The 19,281-nt window shown below is 41.5% G+C and overlaps 1 protein-coding gene across 2 annotated transcripts in view; it reads right to left on the bottom strand.

Moving 5' to 3' along the window:
• Positions 1-2,071: 2,071 nt before the first annotated feature.
• Positions 2,072-19,281, bottom strand: part of cemip2 (cell migration inducing hyaluronidase 2) — a 79,197-nt gene continuing 61,987 nt past the window's right edge. For both annotated transcript variants that reach the window (XM_043716514.1, XM_043716504.1), the window contains 6 exons: positions 16,656-16,838; positions 13,829-14,048; positions 12,704-12,805; positions 9,622-9,764; positions 8,923-9,032; positions 2,072-2,302 (listed from right to left, as the gene is read on the bottom strand). In XM_043716514.1, coding sequence (XP_043572449.1) covers positions 2,112-2,302; positions 8,923-9,032; positions 9,622-9,764; positions 12,704-12,805; positions 13,829-14,048; positions 16,656-16,838 — 949 coding nt within the window. In that variant the 3' untranslated portion in view covers positions 2,072-2,111. The remainder of the gene's footprint in view (positions 2,303-8,922; positions 9,033-9,621; positions 9,765-12,703; positions 12,806-13,828; positions 14,049-16,655; positions 16,839-19,281) is intronic.

Here is a 19,281-nt window from a genome sequence, read left to right as displayed (position 1 = left end):
GCCAAAAACGGATATCCTCGCAATTTCATCAACAGATGCCTAAGGGAAAGACAATGGAATGAGGACATGCCACAACCCAAAGGACTAGCCACGTTACCATACATCAAGAACATTTCTGAACTGACAGCCAGACTACTACGACTCATAACAGCACACAAACCAACAGCCACTCTCAGACAACAACTCACCAAGACAAAGGATCCGATACACAGCATGAGCAAAACCACCGTAGTGTGCAAAATCCCATGCAAGGACTGCACAAAACACTACATAGGACAAACAGGAAGACAGCTAACGATCCGCATCCACGAACATCAACTAGCCACGAAACGACATGACCAGCTATCCTTAGTAGCCCCACACACAGATGACAAGCAACATGAGTTCGACTGGGACAACACTACTATTATAGGACAGGCCAAACAGAGAACAGCCAGGGAATTCCTAGAGGCACGGCAGTCATCCACAGATTCTATCAACAAACACATCGACCTGGACCCAATATACCGACCACTGCAGCGGACAGCTGGAACTGACAACCGGAAGCGGCAGAGACAAACCACTATAAATGCCGGAGGAAACATCACAGAAGCGCTTCACAGGAGGCTCCCAAGCACTGAGGATGTCACCTAGACAGAGGATGAAACGTCTGCAACACAAATTCCCAGCTCGGCGAACAGAACCACAACAACGAGCACCCGAACTACAATTCTTCTCACAAACTTTGATCAGATAATCAATTCCTACTTGAAAGTCTTGATTGACCCTGCCTCCCCCACACATGCAGGTAGCACATTTCAGATCTTAAACAGCCAGTGGTTAAGTTTTTCCACATCTCCATTCGGTTTTGCAAAAACAACTGAAAGAAACCACAGATGATGGAAATCAGAAACAAAATCAGAACTTGCTGGAAAAGCTTCTTTCTCTCCATAGATGCTGCCAGACCTGCTGAATTAACATTTTGGAATCAGTGACCCTTCTTCAGAAATGGACCCAAAGCTTTTAATTCTACTTTCTGGCCACTTTATATCTGTGCCTTGATTCTTGATCCTTTCACCAATGGGAGCGGTTTCTTCTCACTATTCTACCCAGACCCTTTAAAGAAGGATTTTGAATACCTCTCAAATCTCTTCTCAATGGCCACTTCTCCAAGGAACATAGACTCACCTTCCAGGTTCTAGCTGGATAACAGAAGTTCTTCATCTCTAAAACCATTCTCAAACCCTTTCACCACTCTCCTAGAGGTGTGGTGCTTAGTTGGAGTACTGTGTCTGGTTCTAAGACCGAACCAGAGTTTTGTAGTAAATGGCTTGCTCCCTAGATCCCTTCTCATAAAATCATGGATACTAAGTTTTATTAACTACAGTTTGTGCTGAATTAACATGATTCAGTCATGTGGGTATACAGCATTGAGATTGGCCTGTCTCATCCAACTTTGTGTTCTTTGTTCCACATAATCCTCCAGTTTGCTATTCCTTTCTCCACTGTTATTCTAGCTTCTTCTTAAATCAACCTATTTATTGTAACCACCCTCATGGCAGTCAATTCTAAATTCTCATCATCCTCTGGGGTAAAGAAGATTCTGTTGAATTCAACAATTGACTGTCTTACGATTAGGTCTCTATATTTCTCTGGTGTGTTATTCAATTGCAACAAAAGATTGTCTACAAACTGGCTGTGGGGCTACAGTAATGTTAATCATCCAGCTTCACATGACATTGATTATAAAACATTTAAAAAGCCAAATAGCTTTTTTTAAAAGGCTGCACTGAATCAGTGCACAACCACAACACTTTTTTTTAAAACGCGAAACAAAGCAAATTACTGCAGATGTTGGAAATCCAAAATAAAAGAAAATGTTAGAGATAGTCAGCAAGTCAGGCAGCATCTGGGGAAAGTTAACTATCCACATCAACCAAAACATTAACTCTTTCGCTCTACAGATGTTGCTTAACCTGATGAGTATTTCCAGTTTTCTCCTTTATTTAAGATTATCTAACTTGTTTTAAAAGAGGAGACAAATATGATAATGGGAAAAAGGGTTTTAAAAAAGACAATTTTAGAACCAGCATTAATAAAATAAGTTAGGTCACATTTATTCAAATTGATATTCACTGTAAAGCATTTTGTAAAAGTTCCAGTTCTTTCCTTTGTGGTTGGGTAACATTAGTGCAGCCATAGTCTTGGAGGTGAAGTGGAATGTATTTTTCCAAAAGTTGTAGGCTCTGCCCAGCAGGGCTGCTGTACAGCCTGGTCCATGATGGGTTAAATTCCCCTTTGTATCCAAAGAAAGCAATGCTCTCTGTAAAAGAATAAAGAATATATTGTCACTCGGGCGGAACTGCAAACATGAATCATCCTATCCTGCTGAGAAAAGTTGTAAATATTAACTCAGTATGCTTTTAACCAATTAACCTTGAAAAAATAAACCTGATACGTGTGTTTTTTTGTGTCTGCTTCAATTGACTTAACCAAATATGCATAACTGAAGCAAGATGATTGCTGTTTTTTAAAACTTGTAGAGGTGACCGTGATTCCCTTTACAGGAGTTGAGGAACTATAGACTAGGGTGATACACAACCAAATTATTGCATGTCAAATCAAAAACAAAGGCCTCATGTCCATACATTCATATGTTGTAACTAGAACAATAAGTATATTTATGTATGATGCATCATTCTCATTAGAGATGTGTGGTTAAAATGCTGGTATTATATTAACCCACGTGCTCTGCTTCCCATAGCTGTGGGGTGAGGAAAGATAATTTTATTTTATGCAATCTTGCGGTGGAAGCAGATTGAATAGTGAGAATTGGATAAATTGTAGAAAAATCTGCAGGGCTACAGGAGAAAGAGCAGAGTGGAGAATGAGACTAATTGGATAATTCTGTTGCTTGAGACATTATGGGCTGTTTGGCCTCGTGTGTTGAATAAAGTTAGAGACTGGAAATTTGGGGACAGTCATAAGGGGGGAATCAATAGCAGCAAAGTTTTTTTAAGAAAGTGAGCCCATTTAGCAGCAGAGCTATTTCTCAGCCAACCCATCAGCCATGTCGTGAGAGACCTGATAGGTGTATAAACTAATTCTCATGCTACTCAACACCATAGGGTGTTAATGACAAGATAGTGGGGAGCATATACAGGGCAATAATTTAATCAAATGGATTTAACATTGCAAAGAATTAACAGCAGAAGATCTCAAGTGGCTTGTCTTTGCTGTTTAAATGCTTGAATGAGATTATAGCTATGAAATTTCTTGAATATACAGTATCTTGGTCATATATCCTGTGGAACATTAGACAGGTATTCATTCAAGCTTTATAGCTGAAAAAAAACGCAGCTGCCCTAAATACTCCACTGACTCTATTCCTTTGTGTTAGTACAGCCTGGTGACAATACTTCCACTTGAAATTTATGTGCAATTAAAATGATCTGATTATATTAAATTAATCAACACTTATTCTACTTGCCCTTCACAGATTTAATGGCACTCAGCCTTTCATCCTAAAAGCACCAAAAGCAATTTCACATTCAATTTACAGCTGTGAATATAGATTGTATTCAAGACACAAATTCTGAATATGCAAAGCAACATTAAGCAGAGCTGAACCATGTTACTTTTGAATTTTCACACATTTGAATAGTCTAGTGGAATCCTATTACTAACATCTCTAGTACCAGCCATCATACAGTGGCAGGTTTTTTTTCAGCAACATTAAAAGCTGATTTGTCACAGATATGCATATTATAGTTTCATAGTTTGCTCTGTTGCAGGAATGGTCAGGGAAAGGGATAGAAGATGAGCACATCATTAAGCCAGAGCTTATCTTTAACTTAATTGGTAGCACACACATCTGAATCTGAAGGTCTCTTAGATAAATGCGAGGTACTGCATTTTGGTCAGGCAAAGTAGGACAGGAGGACAGAGTTAATGATAAAGTCCTGGGGAGTGTTGCCAAACAAGACCTTTGGGAGGAGGTACACTGTTCCTTGAAAGTGGAGTTGCAGGTAGATGGGAGTAAAGAAGGCATTTGGTATGCTTGCCTTCATTGGTCAGTGCACTGAGTACAGGAGTTGAGGTCATGTGACTATACAGAACATTGGTTAGGCCACTTCTGGAATACGGTGTTCAATTCTAGTCTCCTTCCAAAGTTAAGATTTTGTGAAACTTGAAAAGGTTTAGGAAAGATTTACAATGATGTTGCCAGGTTTGCAGTGTTTGAGCATTAGGGAGAGGCTGAATAGGCTGGGGCTGTTTTCCCTGCAGCATTGGAGGATGAGGGGTGACCTGAAAGAAGTTTATAAAATCACGAGAAGCATGGATAGGGTGAATAGTCATGGCCTTTTCCCCAGGGTAGAGGAGTCTGTATCTAGAGGGCATGGGTTTAAAAGATAGAATTCCAACAGTGTGGAAACAGGCCCTTCGGCCCAACAAGTCCACACAAACTCTCCGAATAGTAACCCATCCAGATCTATTCCCCTACCCCATTATCCTATATTTACCCCTGACTAATGCACCTAAAAGACCCAAAAGTAATTTCACATTCAGTTTATAGCTGTGAATATAGATTGTATTCAAGAGACAAATTCTGAATATGCAAAGCAAAATCAAGCAAAGCTGAACAAGGTTACTTTTGAATTTTCATATATTTGAGTAATACACATCTCTGAAGACTATGAGCAATTTAGCATGGCCAATTCACCTAACCTACATATCTTTGGATTGTGGGAGGAAACGGGAGCATCTAGAGGAAACCCAAGCAGACACTGGGAGAACGTGCAAACTCCAGACAGACAGTTGCCTAAGGTTGGAATTGAACCTGGGTCCCTGGCGCTGTGAGGCAGCAATGCTAACCACTGAGCCACTGGGTAAGAGGGGAAAGATTTAAAAGGGACCTAAGGGGCAACTTTTACATGTAGGGGGTGGTGCATTAATGGAATGTGCTGCCAGAGGTCATGGCTGGAGATACCTAGATGGATACATGAATAGGAAGGGTTGAGGGGGACATGGGCCAAATGCTGGCAAATGGGACTAGATTAATGTAGGATATCTAGTTGGCCTGGACAAGTTGGATTGAAGGATCTGTTTCCATGCTGCACATCCCAATGACTCAAGTCCCACTCCAAGATCTTGAATACAAAATCATACTCGTCCTCCTTGCACTGAAGGAGGATTGCAATGTCAGAAGTACTGCTTTTTCAGTAAGGCAATATATGGAGACCCCCATGGATGTGGACGAAAATAAATTTCATGGCCGATAGCGAGTTTTGAGAAGATTTGTAGCTCAGGTTGAGGTTAAGTTTGCTTGCTGAGCTGGAAAGTTCATTTTCGGACGTTTTGTCACCATATTAGGTAAAATCATCAGTGAGCCTCCGATGAAGCACTGGTATTAGTGACCCACTTTCTCTTTATGTGTTCAGTTTTCCTTGGGTTGGTGATGTCATTTATTGTTCTTTTTCTCAGAGAGTGGTAAATGGGGTTCAAGTCGATGTGTTTGTTGATAGACTTCCATTTAGAATGCCATGCTTCTAGGAATTCTCGTACATGTCTCTGTTTGGATTGCCTTAGGATGGATGTGTTATTCCAGTCGAAGTGGTGTCCTTCCTCATTTGTATGTAAGGATATTAGTGAGAGTGGGTCATGTCTTTTTGTGGCTAGTTGATGTTCATGTATCCTGGTGGCCTGTTTGTCCAATGCAATGTTTGTGGGTGAGTTTGTGGGCTACCATGGTGCCAAGAGGTCTGAGTAGTCCCGCAGTCATTTCTGAGATGTCTTTGAAGCAGGGGAGTGTGGCTAGGGCTTCTGGATGCGTTTTGTCTGCTTGTTTGGGTTTGTTGCTGAGAACTCAGCAGATTGTGTTCAGTGGATACCCATTCGTTTTGAATATACTCTATAGGTGATTTTCCTCTGCTGTTCATAGTTCCTCTGTGCTGCAGTGTGTGGTGGCTTGTTGAAATAATATTCTAATGCAGCTTTGTTTTTGGGATGATTGCTTCTGTAGTTCAGTATTTAGTCCGTATGTGTTGTGTTCCTGTGGACAATGGTTTGAAGTTCCCCATTGGCTGCTCACTCTACAGCGACATCTAGGAATGACAGTTTGTTGGTGTTTTCCTACACTTTAGTGAATTTTATGCCAGTAAGGATATTATTGACTCTCAGAAGAAACCCAGCAAACTGTCAGACAGACAATCACACCAATATTAAGCAGGTAAAAATAAGGAAACACACTCAATACACAAGGAAGGAAAGCACTAGAAGGACTCAAAAAAAGATAAAAACATTGTTATCCTACTACAGACAAAGGATGCTTGACAGTCATTTTAAACTGAAGAGATAACATTGAGAAGGCAAATGCACTGCTTGCAGATACCAACACTTGCCAACAGGTGGCGATAAATCTGACCCCACAACTAGAGAACTGAATCACAGCCCTACTCAAAAAACGTCAGAGATCTGGAGAATTAAATTAGACAGACTTCCAGACAGATCCAACACACCATGTTTGTACGGATTACCCAAAATTCACAAACCAGGAGCTCCCCCTCCCCCAGATCCATTGTCTCGCCACCTGGAACACTAACTTATAGATTAGCCAAGGAGCTACACCAAAAGCTAAAACACTTAGTAGAAGACTCACACCACTCCACCCAAGAATTCCTGAACACCAAAGGTATCAAGATAGAAGAGGATGAAATAATGGTCTCCTTTGACATAACAGCCCTGTTCACATCCATCAACATCAACCTGGCCAAGGAAACACTGACTACACTATTAGAAGAACCAACGACACATACACCAAACACCACCAACTTCATCAGCAAGAACAACATTGACAAGCTAGTGGACCTCTGCTTTACCACCAACCTCACTTTCAATAACAAAACCTACAGACAAACCAATGGAACCCCCATGGGATCTCCGATATCAGGATTCTTAGCAGACGTAGTAATGTAGAACAAACAGTAATGGAACAAACAGCTCTGCCAACCATCCAACCCAAACTTTGGGTCCGCTATGTGGATGGCACCTTTGTCATCACTAAACAAAAGAATTTAAAGGAAACCTTCAAGACCACCAATAATATCCTTATTGGCATAAAATTCACAAAAGAGGAGGAGAACAACAACAAACTGCTATTCCTAGATGTCACAGTAGAGCGACCAGCCAATGGGAAACTTCAAACCAGCGTCTACAGGAACACAACACATACGGACCAAATACTGAACTACACAAGCAATCATCCCAACACACCAAAACGAAGCTGCATTAGAACATTATTTTAACAAGCCACCACACATTGCAGCACAGAGGCACTACGAAGAGCAGAAGAAAACCATCTATACAGCGTATTCAAAAAGAATGGTTACCCAATGAACACAGTCCGCCGATTTCTTAACAACAAACCCAAACAAGCAGACAAAACACATCCAGAAACCCTAGCCACTCTCCCCTACATCATAGGCATCTTGGAAATGACTGCCAGACTACTCAGACCTCTTGACATCATGGTAGCCCACAAACCCACCAACATACTAAAACAGAAGCGAATGAACTAGAAAGACCCCAAACAGACAATAAGCAAAACAAACGTCACTTACAAAATACCTTACAAGGACTATAACAAACACTGCATGGGACAAACAGGCCACCAGGATAAATGAACATCAACTAGCCACAAAAAGACATGACCCAATCTCACTAGTATCCTTAGATACAGATGAGGAAGGACACTACTTTGACTGGGATAACACATCCATCCTAGGACAAACCAAACAGAGACATGCACAAGAATTCCTAGAAGCATGGCATTCCAAACGGAAGTCTTATCAACAAACACATCGACTTAGACCCATTTACCACCCTCTGAGAAAAAGAACAGGAAATGACATCACCAACCCAAGGAAAACTAAACACGTAAATAGAAAGCGGGTCACTAACACCAGTGCTTCACCGGAGGCTCACTGATAATATTAACTAGTATGATGACGAAACATCTGAAAATGAATGTTCCATGACTGCTACTTGGAAGAAGAGCAGAGGGGAATTTGCCCCAGGAACCTGGGAAACATTTATTCCACAGTTAATGTCACTCAAACAATGTTTATCCAATCATTATCTCAGTGCTTTTTCTGAGAGATGGCTGCAGGAAAGTTGGCTATTGCGTTTCCCACTTTACAACAGTACGTCTTTGGGATATACTGAACTTGTGAAAGGCACCACATAAATGCAAGTCTGTTTAGTGTTAGGAAGAAAGAATTTGAATTTTTGAACAACATAACAAGATTAAGGATAGCATGCTGCAAACCAAATTAGATTTGCTCTGCTGATCTAATTTGAACTGATCTGGAAGATTCAAAGAATCTATTCTTCTTGGTGTGAAATAGCCCCAGGCAGTCCATGTCACAAAAACAGAGCACCAGGAAAATATCCAACTGTAAATCACATTTACATTCGGTCACATTGCTGGGGCTTGGATTTAACTAAAAGTGTGTTTTCATTCAAAATGCAAAGAAAGGAAAATTATAATCACAGGAAAAGGCTGTCCTACAAATCATTAATAAAGAAGGGAATCGTGAAACTTGACAAGGCTCCTATGACAGCACCTCCCAAACTCTCAACCTCGATCACTTAGAAGGACAAGGGTTTCCAGTATATGGGAACAGCACTGTTAGCATGTTTCCCTCCAAATCACAAGCCATAATCGCTGTTGCTGAGTAAAGATCCTGGAACTCCCTTCTCTGGGTGTACCACTCATGAGGACTTCCCCAGTTCAAGAAGTTGCCTTACCATCATGATCACAAATGGGTAATGAATGCTGACATTGACAGTGATGATCATATCCCATGAACAAATAAAAATTATATTGACAAACTTTATGCACAGAGACCGAGGGGCCGCCGATACCTATCACTAAAGACATACCTTTTTTGTGAAGTTGTGCCGGTTTCGCAATGCCCAGTTGGACCATCTTCTCAGAAATGGCATCAATGTCACCACTTATTGTGTCTTTTGAACCTAATAAGATAATTGATCTGAAAAAGGAAACACTAATTACCAACAGATATAAAGCTGCAGAACACAGCTGATCAAAACATCGTAATAGATGGAGGCCATTACTCCCCTCTAGCTTATTCTAACATGGCTGATCCGTTTCTTAACATCATCTCTACTCTGATTCTGTAACCCTTAATCCCCATACTAAACAAAAAACAATCAATCAATCTCGGGTTCTATTACGTTCACTCATCTCTCAACAGCTTTTTGTGGACAGAGTTCCAGATTTTCACTACATTATTGTGAAGGACTACTGCCTGATTCCTATCCTGCAGTGATATTGAACCACGCATTTCATTGTCCTGGATGGCAACAGGGCTGTTCCTCCCTCTCCCTTGCACTCACTGACCTGCACTGGATCCCAGTTAAACATTGCTTCCATTTTTAAAATTCTCACTCCATTTTTCAAATCCCTCCAGGACCTTACTGTTTCCAATCTCTTTAATCCCCCCCAGCCCCACAACTCAAGCAAAAATGCCACTGTTGCTTACAAGAATGAATTCAAAACAAAACCTGTCCAATTTCACACCCTAAACCAAATTTAAAATCACCTTGTCTTTGCCTTACCTTTGGGCGATTCCAGTGCTCAGGAATTTGGCCATCACTGTACCTGCTTTGTTAAATGATGTATGTTTGGTTACCGTTCCACTGCAGGCATCAACCAGCATCACAAAAAATCCATTCTGAAATGGGAACCTGATGCCATTCACCTAAAAAATAAGCATTTGTCAGTGTAGCAGAGGCAGATACTATAGATGAACAAGAGGTGCTTCTGAAACATTCTATTAATCATAAGTGAATATAAGAAATCATTCTGGTTGTCCTCTTTGAATGTGCAGTAAGCTAACTGGAACCTGTATTCCTTGTGGAGAAGGAATTCTACATTCCAATCAACACAACTCATCATTTCGGCACTAAGTGACGCACAGCAATACCTCAGCTTCAGACTACCGAGATTCTCTTCACTCCTCTTATGGCTTGGTATTATCCCTTCTGCAATATGTACAACAAGCTAAATCTCAACTCATTGGGAGCAATTTGAAAAAACATTTTTTCATTTTCTCTTTGTGACCCCCCCTTCCAACATTGCAACATTACCATCGTATCCAAAATAACAGAAGGAGACCACTTTGTCCTTCCCAACGTGTACCATTATTCAATTAGATCATGGTTGATCTGGCCACCTTGCATTTGTAGCCTTTACTACCCTTAGCCACTGAAAATCTATGAATTGAAACTTTCAGGAGATGTTCAGTAACACAAGGGCAGTTCAAGTGTTCTGGCACTCTGTGCACTTAGGGAAGACAATTTGACACAGGGATGATGAAAGTTTTAAGAAGCTGCTTAACAGCAGATAAAGAATGTCTGTGACTAAGCATACATGAAACATATCAGTCGGATAGTCTGCAATCTGCTCAAGGAATCATAGCAAAATACAGCGCAAAAAAAGACCATTCTGATCAGAGTCTGTGCTGGAACAATTTGTCCCCTTTAACTACTTAACCAATTCTTTTTTTTTAGATTAGATTACTTACAGTGTGGAAACAGGCCCTTCGGCCCAACAAGTCCACACCGACCCGCCAAAGCGCAGCCCACCCATACCCCTACATTTACCCCTTACCTAACACTACGGGCAATTTAGTATGGCCAATTCACCTGACCTGCACATCTTTGAACTGTGGGAGGAAACCGGAGCACCCGGAGGAAACCCACGCAGACACGGGGAGAATGTGCAACCTCCACACAGTCAGTCGCCTGAGGCGGGAACTGAACCCGGGTCTCTGGCGCTGTGAGGCAGCAGTGCTAACCACTGTGCCACCATGCCACCCACAATTCTCTTATGAGTGCTGCCACTGAATTTGTTCCCTCCACTCAATATGTCAGTACATTCAAATCCTAACCGTTCACTCTCCCTAGATTTTTCACCAAAGTGTTACAAGTCCCTTTCATATGGGTATTTTTAATAACTCATAAGAAAGCGAATTTACCAATGTAGGAATTTACTCATTTAAAAGAAAAGTATATTAAAACTTTGTGACTGTAAGTGTAATGTTTTCAATGCTTTTGCCAAGGAGGGCCCTGTGGAACCTAACTGCAGTTTTAACATTGATTCCTGTGGACACCTTGTAATATATTAATAGTTGCAGTATTGAAAGAAACTTCTTATTGGTTAAAAACACGATTCTTCTCGTTAGACCAGAAACTGGCTAACCTCATCCACACTATAAACATTTCAGGCTCAATAGGAACACACATGCAAAACTCTTCTGGCTAAATGAAGACCCTCAGGACCAACAATACGTAAAAAACACCGTGGGTTTGACTGTCTTCTCATGTATTACATTTGTTCACATCAAGATGACAGAAATGCACCCAGGCACTGACAAACTGACACATGCATTGGTATGGCGAAAATGGGTACTGCAGATGCTGGAGATTAAAGTCAAGATTAGAGTGGTGCTAGAAAAGCACAGCAGGTCAGACAGCATCGAGGAGCAGGAAAATGGAGTTCATTCCTGATGAAGGGCTTTTGCCCGAAACGTCGATTTTCCTGCTCCTCGGATGCTGCCTGGCCTGCTGTGCTTTTCCAGCACCACTCTAATCTTGACATGCATTGGTATCTCTGGATTATGACTGCTTATTATTAACCTTTCCTATCACAGGGAACAAGCTTCACATCTCTCTAAACCCCTGACAACACAGATTTACAAAGATTGATGGGATATGGTCACTATGAATAGGGGGAAAAGCACGCTCACAACAATTAGTCTGTGCACACAGAAACAGAACCCACATTAAGCTGCCAGAAACCAAGAAGCCAAATATAACAAGTCAAGTTCTTTATTCTTTGGATAGCTTGATAAAAACTTAATCAAAAAGGAAAAAGGTTTGTCATCCATTTCGGGTCAGAAGAACATAAATCAAAATCAAAAGGACAGATTGTGCAGCTATGTAATGGATATTCAGCAGGAGACAGTAAAGTCTGTCAATATATAAGTCAGTTTTAATGATGGGGGTGCCCTCTTCCAGATTAGATTTTCAACAACAACTTATATTTACATAGCACCTTGAAAAGACTGGAACATCCTGAAGTGTTTCACAGAAACATCAGAAAACAAAATACGGCACAGAAAGGAGACATTCAGTCAGAAGTAAAGTGTCTTGAAGGAAGAAAGCGAGGGAAAAACGTGGAAGGAGGGAATTCCCAACTTGGGCTCAAGGCAATTCAAGGCACAGTTACTAATGCTGGAGCAATGATCATTGTAGTGCACAAGTGGCAACAATTCAAGACGTACAGCTATCTTGGAGGTGTGTGCAGAGATGGGCAGAGGGTTTCGAAATAAGGATGAGCATTTTACAAATCAAATGCTTCTTGACGGAGAGCTAATGTAGGTCAGTTGACACGGGGGTCATAGGGGAATAGGACATGCAGCAATATAAAACTAGAGCTTTGGATTACCTCAAGTTGAGAAATAATTACTTGTATTGCATTATCAGAATAAAGAGGACTCGAAATACATACACAGCTCCAAATGCTTACCCCACTCTTATTACCTAGTTTTGTTTTCCCTGTCATGTTCTGTGCCATGATTTTTACTGAATATCCTATCTCAATGAAGGTGACACAAACAACTCAAGGTTTACTTACAGAAATGTAGGACTCGCTATGTCCCTGCAGAATCTGAGTTTTGCTGAGGGATTGGATTTGCACGAGGAGGTAGGTTTTGTGTGGATCGCTTGTAAAAACTCGCTGCAGGATATAAACAACATGGAAATTAGCTCTCATCTAAAATCATCAATGGTCTCCTTTCAACACCAACCATAGCTAATGCAGCTTTCACCTCGTGTTGCATCTCCTGTTACGCAAGGGGAAAAACAAATAGCTTTAATTCAAGAATTTGGTCAGAGCATGGGACAGAGGCCATTCAACCTCTCGAGCACTGTACAGCCATTCAATCAGACCTTGGCTAGGTCTGTATCTTAACTCCATCTAATTTAGCTTTGCTCCGTTCCCCTTGCCCAACCAGAATCCATCAAAAACATGAGTCATACTGGACTCAAAATGTTAACTCAGTTTCTCTCTCCAAAGATGCTGTGAAATTTGCTGGGTTCCTCTAAGATTTTCAGTTTATATTTCCAGAAACTCATTGCACTGGAATTTTCAATCGATTCCTTCCCCCTGGCAGAATCAAACGATCTTTATGAGAGATTTCCTATTTCCACTACCTTCTTCTGCGCTTCCTGATAGCACTCCTCAATGATCTACTCTAATTTTAAGGATTTACCCCATTGCTGAATTCCCTCATTATCAGTAGAAATAGTTTACCGCTGTTCACATCCATCAATTTTTTTTAATAAGTGGTTGTATCCTCTGCTGCTGGCAATTTCACAGGTTTTGGCTGGGTTTAATGGCAAGTTCCTCAGATGATATTCCAACTGCCTTTCCGATCTGGCCTGACCTTTCCTCAAATTGGGACACGTGTGTCGAGGCCAGTGAATCATATCCCAGCGCCCAATCTTACCCCAATTGAGACTGGAAGTGGGCAATTAAAGACACCATAAAGAAACATGTCCTGCCCAGTCTCCAACTTCAGGTTATTGGAAAGGGGTTCAAGAGCCCAAAAGTGATTGGGAAATATATTGGGACATCTTGCGTTCATAACAGAAGCTACATGAATGCAATTTTTTTTTCTCCTGTTGAATGATAAATGAGCAATAGGTGACAAAACACGCAGAATGATGCTGAGGGAGCACAGAGCGTTTGAGCGTTTACCTGAGAAGCTCCACAGTTCACACATTCATTCAAGCTCTTTGGTGGCATGACTACCGTAGCCTTCGGAGGACTGGCATACTTCCGGGAGCCAGCTGCCATACAGTTGCTCACAGCCTGGGACTGCATGGTGGCTGTGATCTTCACTCGCTCACAGCCCTGGGTTGAGCAGTAACTGTGCCCCTCCCGATGGTGCCGTGCCTGCAGCATTAGAAACAGCAGCCTAAAAAACAGGAGAGAGGGTAGCAAGGAGACTTCATTCCTTTTGGCGAAAGGGAGGACTGCAGATGCTGGAGAATAGAGTCGAGAGTGTGGTGCTGGAAAAGCACAGCAGGTCAGACAGCTTTTGAGGAGCTAGAGAATCGACATTTCGGGCATAAGCCCTTCATCAGAAATGAAGGCTGGGAGTCTAGGGGATGGATCTCATTCCTGATAATGGGCTTTTGCCCTTCTCCTGCTCCTCAGATGCTGCCTGACCTACTGTGTTTTTCCAGCACCACACTCTCGACTTCATTTCTTTGCCAGCGCAGAATGGGCAGTGATGGGCACTAACATCTTTAAATTCCAAGCCTGTTATATCAAGTCTAGAGCAGAGAAATGGACAAATTGACCCAAATAGTTCATGCTGCTGCAAGCTTCCTCCAACCTACTTCATCTTGTCCTTTCAGCTTATGGCTCTAATCCTTTCTCTTTCACTTGTCTATCCAGCTTCCCCTCAAACATATCTGTACTATTCATCCCAACCACTCTCTGTGGTAGTGACTTCCACATTCTCATCAAGCTCTAAATAAACACAATTCTCCTGAATTCCCTATTGGTTTGTAGCTTCCCATACAAAGGAGAACATTATATAACCATCATAATCTAAAGATCTCAATCAGGTTACCCTCTCAGCCCCCCCATTCACCAGAAAGAGGAGACCCAGCCAATGGGAAAATTCTCTCTCAAGGAATCCTCTCTCAATTTGACATCATCCTCGTTTGATGACAGAACAGTTACAGTCAGGCCAGTCAGCCGCTTCTAACCGTGCTGGCTCCCTGCAAAAGCAACTCAGCTAGCCCCACTCTCTTGTATTGTACTCCTCATCCAGAAAACATGTTCTTCATCAGATAATTATCTAATGCCCCTTATAAAACCAGAATTAAATCTAGATGCATCTTCTGCAGTGCCTCTATGACCTTTTTGACCAATTCATCACAATTATATAAAATAGTTAATTTCTGTTGCGTCAAGATCTAAACATATGCACTATACTCTAATACCTTGTTTTTTAAAGGAATATATTAACTTATGCTGAGAAAACACCACTGATCTAGTAATAATCCCACCACCAACCATTTTAAATGTCTCTGTTCTTATTTAAAATGGAAACTGTCTCTGCAAGCTTGTCATGTTGTAATCATGGCCTCCCAATCACTGGTGCTCTAGCCCCTCTGTTTTGAACTTCCCAGTTCCTTCAACATTGCTAAGTGGATACACAAAGTCAAAGCTTTTTGTCTTGCGCTTATCAGAACTGAAACACAAGAAACCAAATGTAGAAAGGGATCACCAATTTATACAGAAGGATAAGAGTGTGCACATTGGTTAGACTAAGGCTGGTGTGGATATGCAAAGGGAGCTGTTAACTGGTTAAACCTATTCCTGTTGGGAAAGCCCTTCAGCTCTAATCAGTTCTATCTCCGTGGTTACTTAGGCTATTCACTTACTTCATTAAATTTCCCAGGACTGGAGGAACACTTTCATTCCAGTTTGCTGCTGCCAACTCTCTTTAATAGCTATTCAATTAGCCTCACGGCACTGTCCAACGACTTCCCTCATTGCTGTGTAACAACTTCTCCTTTTCAAATAGGTAGTCAATTCCCCAGAAGGCTTTTGAATTATATGAGACCTAACTCCAATGGAGGGTGAAGCCAAGAGGTTTTAATCTACACAGATAATCCCAAAATTGTACGGTAATTCAATCAACTGTGAATTTGATCTGGGATTAGGAACTGTGGCAGAAGTTACATTCATTTATACGGTGTCATTTTTAATAAAGGAAAGTGTTGCAGATCAGAAAATAAACTCAATTTCAATTTTCTATGTCGGAGGAGGTTTTTGCATTCAAGGGCGGCACGGTGGCACAGTGGTTAGCACTGCTGCCTCACAGCGCCAGAGACCCGGGTCCAGTTGGCCATGCTAAATTGCCCGTAGTGTTAGGTAAGGGGTAAATGTAGGGGTATGGGTGGGTTACGCTTCGGCGGGTCGGTGTGGACTTGTTGGGCCGAAGGGCCTGTTTCCACACTGTAATGTAATCTAATCTAAAACCTGTCCTACACTGGCTCCCAGTCTACAATACGTCCTTTCAAATTCAGATACTGAATTTTAAATCCCTGCTCCTGTAATCACCTCCAGCCTTACAAATCCTCCAAATATGTGCACTTCACAACCCCATAGCCCCCTGCATATCCCAATTTACTTTACCACTGGTGTCCACGCTTGGGTTCCAAGCTTTAGAATTCCCTCCACAAACCTCGTCATCTCCTTTTCTTCATTTAAAATAACCTTAAAATCTACCTCTTTGACCAAGATTTTGATTGTCTGCTTTAATATCACCGTATTTGGTTGGGTATATTGGCTTTCCTTTCAAAAGTTGCTCTTAAGCGTCTTGGGAAGTTTTATCGTGTTAAAAGGGGTTATATCAATAATTTGTTGTTTCCGTGAAACTGGAATAAAGCAGGCCTAAAAAAGAATGGGAGGTCAAACAGATTCACTGGCTCTCATGTACTGTTCGATATCCAGCATTATCCCACCAGTCAGGCAACAGTTACTGAGTAAGAAATTAACATACCCAGTACTATTATCGAAATAGTATTGTCTCTCTGCTGGTTTATTCTGTACCTCCTTAAGAGAAGATACTGCTTTGTAATCCTCTACACTGTGAGCCGTTGAGTTTTGTCTTTGGTAGATGTCAGCTATGACTTGGAAAGTAGTGGCTTGTGGATAACAGAGACCAACACGAATCCAATCCTCTCTGTAAAAAAAAAGACATGCAAATTAAAATAAAACGTGTACGTCTAAAAATATCATTTGTGGAGGAATTTTTTTTTAGGTTACCACAGTCACTCAGCAACAGCTTGACCCTAGTTCAGCACTAAGTTAAAAATTTCATTCAAAACGAGGGAACCAAAAGAATGTGCCACATAAGGAGAGCTTGTTGTGCCATTTGACACACTTTATTTTATGCGAGAGGTCAATGCAACTGCATTGCCTGAATCTGTGACTAACTGCAGTTCAACTTCATGGAGTGTGACATATCACAATGAGCCTCATTGGTGAGACATTGACCCCAGTCTTTAGTTTCAAAATGTTTACTCACTGACATTGTCAGACAATAAAAACACAGCAAGGGCAATCAGACTTCACAGAGCTCACAAGTAAACAGAGGAAAGACAGAGAAGGTAATGGGAGTGAATTAGTGTCAAGTCAGGGAAGGAAAAGTTGGATTAGTGATTAAACAAAAAAAAACAAACAGAATGGAACAGCGAGAAAAGCATTAAGAAAATTAATCTTTGTAATTTTTAGTTGGGATGCTGTGTTTGTTGTCACCATGTCTGTAGGGGCTGCAGTCACTGGGCATGCAGCTACACTGTCTGTGTCATCATTGTCAACGATGCTGCAGGTACCAGCCTGCATCAGAAAAACACTAACCATTAACTTATTCTAAGGCTGAAAGTAGTGTATTTAAAACTTAAATACACATTCAAAGCAGAGCCAGAGGGTGGCAGCAATCTCAGTGGGCCTGGATTTTCCAATGGCCAGACAGTTGTTATCCCAACATGGAACATCCGGATGCCGTGCGATCCCAGTGGTAGCAGACACGGAGGGAATTGCTCGGGAGTTTAGAAGATTTGCTGAACAATTCCTCTCTATTTCTGGAACCTTGCAAAAGTATCCATTTAATTTGGAGACTTTGGAGGGTTCCGCTCCAATGATTAGTTACCCAGGAAGTGTTAGAAGATTAAAAATCTAGTCTAACTCCTAGGTAACTATTGAACTGACCCCACTAACTCACCACTCACCTACCGGGCCTATAACTAAATCTCCACACTCCCCCAGAGTGTTTTTAAAAGAAACGCACTACCTCCAAGTATGATACTAGAGACATACTGCACACAGCAGACCCTTCAGTCCGCCTTGTCCATGCCGACCAGATATCCTAACCTAATCTAGTCCCACTTTGCCCATATCCTTCTGAACCCTTCCTATTCATATACCAATCCAGATACCTTTTAAATGTTGTAATCATACCAACCTCCACCACTTCCTTTGGCAGCTCATTCCATACACGAATCACCCTCGACATGAAAAGTTGCCCCTTGTAAATCTTTCCCTTTCACCTTAAACTTATGCCCTTTAGTTCTGGAATCCCCTATCCTGGGTTAAAGACCTTGCCTATTTATCCTTTCCATGCCCGTCACGATTTTATAAACCTCTATAAAGGTCACCCCTCAGCCTCCGACACTCCAGGGAAAATAGTCCCAGCCTTTTCAGTATCTCTCCACAGCTCAAGCTCTCCAACCTTGGCAATATCTTCGTAGATCTTTCCTGCACCCTTCCAAGTTTCACAACATTCTTGCTGTAGCGAGAAGACCAGATTTGAACACAGTATTCCAAAAGTGGGCCTAACCAATGTCCTGTACAGCCACAACACAACTTCCCAACTCCTATACTCAGTGGTGTGATCAATAAAGGCAAGTTTGTGAATTGAAATTGTTCATCTTGTTGACCATGAGATTATTTGATTTTCTTTAAATTATTGTTTTGGGATGTGAGTGTCACTGGTGAGGCTGTTATTAGTTGGTCATCACCCTTGAACTGTGCAGCTTGCAAGGGCAATTAAGAACCAACCACCTCACACGGCATCTGGAGTCACATGCAAAACAGCAGATTGCTTTCCTCAAAAGGGGATTTAGCATATCAGATAAGATTTTCACCCACATTCCTGATTTTTTTTTTAAAGCAGAGTTAACATTCCAGCAGTTATCATGATAGAATTTGAACCCACAACACCAGATTATTAGTCTGAGCCTCTGGATTACTAGTGGACAATTATTGTGAAAATCCAGAAAGATCACAAAAAATATACAGGAGGTTGAGAGGTAGATGCTGTTTGTGTAAAGAAATCATGGAATGAAGAAAATAAAAAAATCAACCAACAAGTTCTGGAAATACACAATTGAGGGTATATCTCCTCACTGGCCAATGTACTCATTAGATTAGATTACTTACAGTGTAGAAACAGGCCCTTCGGCCCAACAAGTCCACACCGACCCGCCGAAGCGCAACCCACCCATGCCCCTACATTTACCCCTTACCTAACTCTACGGGCAATTAAGCATGGCCAATTCACCTGACCTGCACACGGGGAGAACGTGCAAACTCCACACAGTCCGGAGGCGGGAATTGAACCCGGG

The sequence above is a fragment of the Chiloscyllium plagiosum genome, chromosome 2 (genome assembly GCF_004010195.1).
Source record: "Chiloscyllium plagiosum isolate BGI_BamShark_2017 chromosome 2, ASM401019v2, whole genome shotgun sequence".
Classification (NCBI taxonomy): domain Eukaryota; kingdom Metazoa; phylum Chordata; class Chondrichthyes; order Orectolobiformes; family Hemiscylliidae; genus Chiloscyllium; species Chiloscyllium plagiosum.
The sequence above is the reverse complement of the archived record's forward strand: the minus strand, read 5'-3'. Positions and strand labels throughout refer to the sequence as shown.